The sequence below is a fragment of the Mizuhopecten yessoensis genome, unplaced genomic scaffold (genome assembly GCF_002113885.1).
Source record: "Mizuhopecten yessoensis strain PY_sf001 unplaced genomic scaffold, ASM211388v2 scaffold7833, whole genome shotgun sequence".
Classification (NCBI taxonomy): Eukaryota; Metazoa; Mollusca; class Bivalvia; order Pectinida; family Pectinidae; genus Mizuhopecten; species Mizuhopecten yessoensis.
The window spans coordinates 398,088-403,497 of NW_018407245.1; the positions used below are offsets into that span (position 1 = coordinate 398,088).

Sequence of the window (5,410 nt, forward strand, 5' to 3'; positions counted from 1 at the left end):
TGATACTTTGAATATTACATGTTAATAACTTGATTGGAATTATAACCTTGAATTGACAGTTTGATACTTTGAAAATTTTGAGCCAGCCCTACCCCCAAGGGCTGTAGGTGCTAGTTTCAAATCCTTTTTAGTCTGAAATCTGTATGCTAGATATTGAGTAAGGTGGTTTTATTGTTTTTTGTCACTTTGAATAATATTTCTGTTCATGTTAAAAACAAAATCAACTCTCTGTATAAATATATCAGGTGACCGTTAAGGCCCATGGGCCTCTTGTTTTCTGTAATATTCATAACTATTCTTACCTGGGGTAGACTGTTTTATTATAGAATTTGTCAATTTAGCAAGTCCCCATAATTAAAAAGTTATACTGCATTAACTTGACAATATGTAAAACTAGTCAAGTGTGTAGTGTCTGAGTGATAATTAAAGTGATTAAATTTTATTTGTATAGACTGACAGTGTATTCTGCCTAAACAGTTTGTGTCAATTAGAGCAAGCAAAACTTGTGTACATTATATTCCTAACCTGTAAAATCAATCTGTGTTTGAGCTGCACATTTGCTAATAAATAATCAGTGTTGTTGCAATGTCAGCAGTGTTAAATATCTACACAAGTCACAGTACCATATAATTTTTCAATGTGAACCACATTTGTTGATTTCGATCACCTGTTAATCAAAGAATATATCTCAAAGGTCTTGATAATATGGTGCATGCATGGTGCAGTTTCTTGATAATGTTATATCTAGATTTTATATATGAGATATTGTTTTTTTAATGATGTGTCTCTATCAAAAATGTTATTTTATAAATTTAGACTGTGCATCAATACATCAATTTTACCAATTTAAATGTGCGGACAATTGCTGTTTTAACCACAATATTATAGCTAACAACCATATTTGTGACTGCATGAATGATCAGTAAATAAAAGAACATATTTTATCGAAAAAAAGGGAGGACAGTATACCATTTTATCAGATGTGATCTAAACTAGGAAATACGTTGCCCAGCAAGGCACACCTCAGACATTTAAACAAATACCACATTGATGTGATCTAAACTAGGAAATACGTTGCCCAGCAAGGCACACCTCAGACATTTAAACCAATACCACGTTGACATCAAAGAATCAAGTGTGCAGAATATGAAAAACAATTGCAAGTACACTACGGAATAAGGAAGAAAGAGAAAACATAACTTTGACACGGATGTCAGTGTGTTACGACGACTCAAATATGGAAAACCTTTAATTTTGGGTGAAAACGTGGATACTTGTGTACACAAAAAATTATTGTCTACACTTCACCACAATCTTGGAAGTACAATAGGCTTAAAAAAAATCATTTGGATATTTTTGCGGTATCCAAATTTTTGTGTGTAGTTCCTCTTCACAAAAAAAAAGACCATTAAAAATAAAGCTACAGCTGTTTACGAGGAATTCACAAAATTAACCTGCGCAAAAACATCCCAATTCACGATATGCATCATCTTCCTGAATATTTTTTGCTTGTCTTTCTCAGTCATTATCTTCTATTTTAATGTGCAAACTACAAAATAAAATCAGGCTCATCAATTGTATTTTTCACTGAAGAGAAATTGTGTTTGTTGCTGTAATTTTAGCATTGGAGTCAATAAGAAGGTATTTGCCCAACATAATGTACTTATTTGGTTTGCTGCCATGTATATGAATAATATGATTGCAATCTGATTAAAATTAGACTTGTTATTCTGTTCACTATTATTACATTTACCTAATTTGATTAGATTGGCTATGATGATTGTACATTGTCACTAAAATGAGTTATGTTTGCAGTGTATTTTTAGATTGATCATCTAGAACAACATTATTTGATATAAAGGTCAACAATTCTAAAATTTACAAAGTAAATGTAAACAATACTTTAGGCTATTGTCCTTTTTATCAGAGCGTGTATATGTTATGTCGATAAAAATATTCAGACTATGCAGATCAAAGTCATTGTCTTAAAACTTTCATTTGGTTTTTCTGCACAGAACCACATTGATTCCCCTTTCTCTTATCAATATGCATAATTAATTTGTTACACATGTATCTAAGAGCAGATATAAGGAAGAAAATTACTGTCATACATATGAAATAAAGAACTCTGTCTTTAAGTTGATGAATTGGGAGAAAAACATGTTTAGCAAATCATCAGAAATTCTCTTCTTAAACATCCGGTGGGGAGTTTTCCATATCTTTCATACACTATTTGAAAAAGTATGTAATTTTCACATGAAGATTGTACATGTCATTTTGATGTTAGAGGGGCTGTTGTTTATTTACTGTAGGTGAGCTGTAGCTGATTGAGAGACTGTATCACATTTTGATGTTAGAGGGGCTGTTGTTTATTTCCTATAGGTGAGATGGAGCTGATTGAGAGACTGTATCACATTTTGATGTTAGAGGGGCTGTTGTTGATTTACTATAGGTGAGCTGGAGCTGATTGAGAGACTGTATCACATTTTGATGTTAGAGGGGCTGCTGTTTATTTACTATAGGTGAGCTGGAGCTGATTGAGAGACTGTATCACATTTTGATGTTAGAGGGGCTGTTGGTTATTTACTGTAGGTGAGCTGTAGCTGATTGAGAGACTGTATCACCTTTTGATGTTAGAGGGGCTGTTGTTTATTTACTATAGGTGAGCTGGAGCTGACTGAGAGACTGTATCACATTTTGATGTTAGAGGGGCTGTTGTTTATTTACTGTAGGTTAACTGGAGCTGATTGAGAGACTGTATCACATTTTGATGTTAGAGGGGCTGTTGGTTATTTACTGTAGGTGAGCTGTAGCTGATTGAGAGACTGTATCACCTTTTGATGTTAGAGGGGCTGTTGTTTATTTACTATAGGTGAACTGGAGCTGATTGAGAGACTGTATCACATTTTGATGTTAGAGGGGCTGTTGGTTATTTACTGTAGGTGAGCTGTAGCTGATTGAGAGACTGTATCACCTTTTGATGTTAGAGGGGCTGTTGTTTATTTACTATAGGTGAACTGGAGCTGATTGAGAGACTGTATCACATTTTGATGTTAGAGGGGCTGTTGTTATTTTACTATAGGTGAGCTGGAGCTGATTGAGAGACTGTATCACATTGCTGGTAAGAATGACGTGTGGAGAAGTTACATCGGGATTGGTTACTACAATACCTATACACCACACACCATCCTCAGGAACATGTTTGAGAACCCAGGATGGTATGTACACTTCAGGCATGAAAGGATGGGGGTTCATGCATGCATTCTGTGATATATTTTTGCCTTGTTTTACAGCCGTTTAATTTAAAGCCTATTTCCTGTAGAAAAAAATGGATGCTTTATTCTCCCAAAATGAAGAAAAATGAGGACTATCTTCCCTTTTTCTATGAAAATATTTTGATATTTTCCCAATTCATGTATAAACAGGCTTCAGTAAAATTTAGATAGAAAAAAACACTGATATTATGTTGTGGTAGCAGTTAATACCGTTCATTAGTTTTCTAATTAAACACCCATCCAAATTGAACTGAATTTCCAAATTTCATTTCATTGTTAAGTCAATCAAACACATTTTGTAAAAATATAGTGTGGTAAAAGAATTCTAAAAGACTGGTCTCCCTTTAGATAACGCAGACATCTGCAGTATGAGAAATTGTGAATCAATTTTACTGTATTTTGTTAAGGATTTGACTTAAAGTCAGTGGTTCCTACTTTTACATCTATGATGTATGTACACAGGACAACTCAGTACACGCCGTACCAGGCTGAGCTGGCCCAAGGCCGACTAGAGTGCCTCCTGAACTACCAAACAATGGTCTGTGACATGACCCGTCTACCTGTGGCAAATGCCTCTCTCCTGGACGAGGCCACCGCAGCAGCTGAAGCCATGGGGCTCTGCTACAGGTATTTTTGTATGATATTCAGCTGAGATAATAGAATGCAAATTGAAAATAATGTTTTCTGGAATATTGAATTATTAATCAGCAATCAAGCATAAGTTGTCAATACTTCTTGACAGTAACATAAGCAAATTCCAGTTTTTTTGGAACACTGGTGTCAATATGTTTTCCAAAAACAGTTTTCTGTGTACTGTGATTGATTACACCGATTTTTGTTTTAGATTTTCATGGTTTTAAGAACATTTCACAATGATACTAAGATCTAATCATATTATATTAACTTACAGACCATATATACCAACTTGCATTACCGGTAATATTCAAGATGCAGTGATTCTATTTACTAAACATACGATAACCAATGTGTGTTAAGATTCTTGATGAACCAGATGTGTTGACACGTATTGGTATGTAGATGTGCATGTGACATTTGTTTCTGTTTCATTCATGCAGACATAACAAACGTCGAAAGTTTTACATAGACCGGAAATGTCATCCACAGACTATAGGTGTTGTAGAAACAAGAGCTAGGTAAGTCTCAACTGATCAATCCACTTACCCTAGGAAACAAATAACAAATGTATTCCCCTGTTTGTCATATACAGTTACAATGTATATGGAGGTTCCCCAACGAGTGATGGTTGGTTGTCGTGTTTATCTAACTCGAGTTAGTTAACTTTCAAATTGTATAAAGACACGAGGTTTACCGAGTGTCTTTAACAATTTGAAAATTAACCAACGAGAGCTAGATAAACATGATAACCTACCATCACACGTTTCAGGATCTTTTTCTCCCGCGACGTTCTGATATTATATTTAGAAAACCATGTTTCTCTTGGGAACACATTATTCCGGTTTCTGATCGGGGAAACAGTTGTCATGGAACTAGGACGTTACAATTGAAGATGACAATACAAAGCGTTGTTACTTGCGTTATCATTAGAAGATTGACAGATGAAATAATGTCCAGGGTGTTACCCACTAGTGGGTAACCAAAAGTGTTTATCAACTCCTAGCAGGTTTATCCAGTGAATCAGTAGTGAGGAAACCTATAATGGTTGTTGGAGAAATATATAAGGAGGCAGTACCCAAATCGGATAAGTACCCAAATCGGATAACTTTTTGCTAAAATACTTATAAATCAATAAATTTGTCAACAAATCAGTCAGAACAATAGAATAGATAGCCATGCACCGTTTTTTATCTACAGATGATTAGTTTTTAGGTCACCTGAGACAAAGTCTCAAGTGACCTATTGCGATCGCCTTTTGTCCGTCGTCGTCCGTCGTGCGTATGTAAACAATTTACATTTTCGACTTCTTCTCCAAAACCCCTGAACCAATTTCAATGAAATTTTGCAGGGATCTTCCATGGACAAAGGTCAACAAAAATAGTTGCCGGTTTAGTCCTAAGCCCCCAGGGGCCTGAGGGGCGGGGCCAAAAAGGGTCAAATTGACTAAAATTTCAAAAATCTTCTTCTCCAAAACCCCTGAACCAATTTCAATGAAATTT

General features: G+C 35.1%; 1 protein-coding gene across 1 annotated transcript in view; it reads left to right on the plus strand.

The window, feature by feature from the left end:
* LOC110454425 (glycine dehydrogenase (decarboxylating), mitochondrial-like) overlaps positions 1-5,410 on the plus strand; it is a 52,830-nt gene that overhangs the window by 20,879 nt on the left and 26,541 nt on the right. The window contains exons 3-5 of the mRNA XM_021503913.1: positions 3,083-3,218; positions 3,738-3,902; positions 4,352-4,429. Of these exons, the coding sequence (XP_021359588.1) occupies positions 3,083-3,218; positions 3,738-3,902; positions 4,352-4,429 (379 nt within the window). The remainder of the gene's footprint in view (positions 1-3,082; positions 3,219-3,737; positions 3,903-4,351; positions 4,430-5,410) is intronic.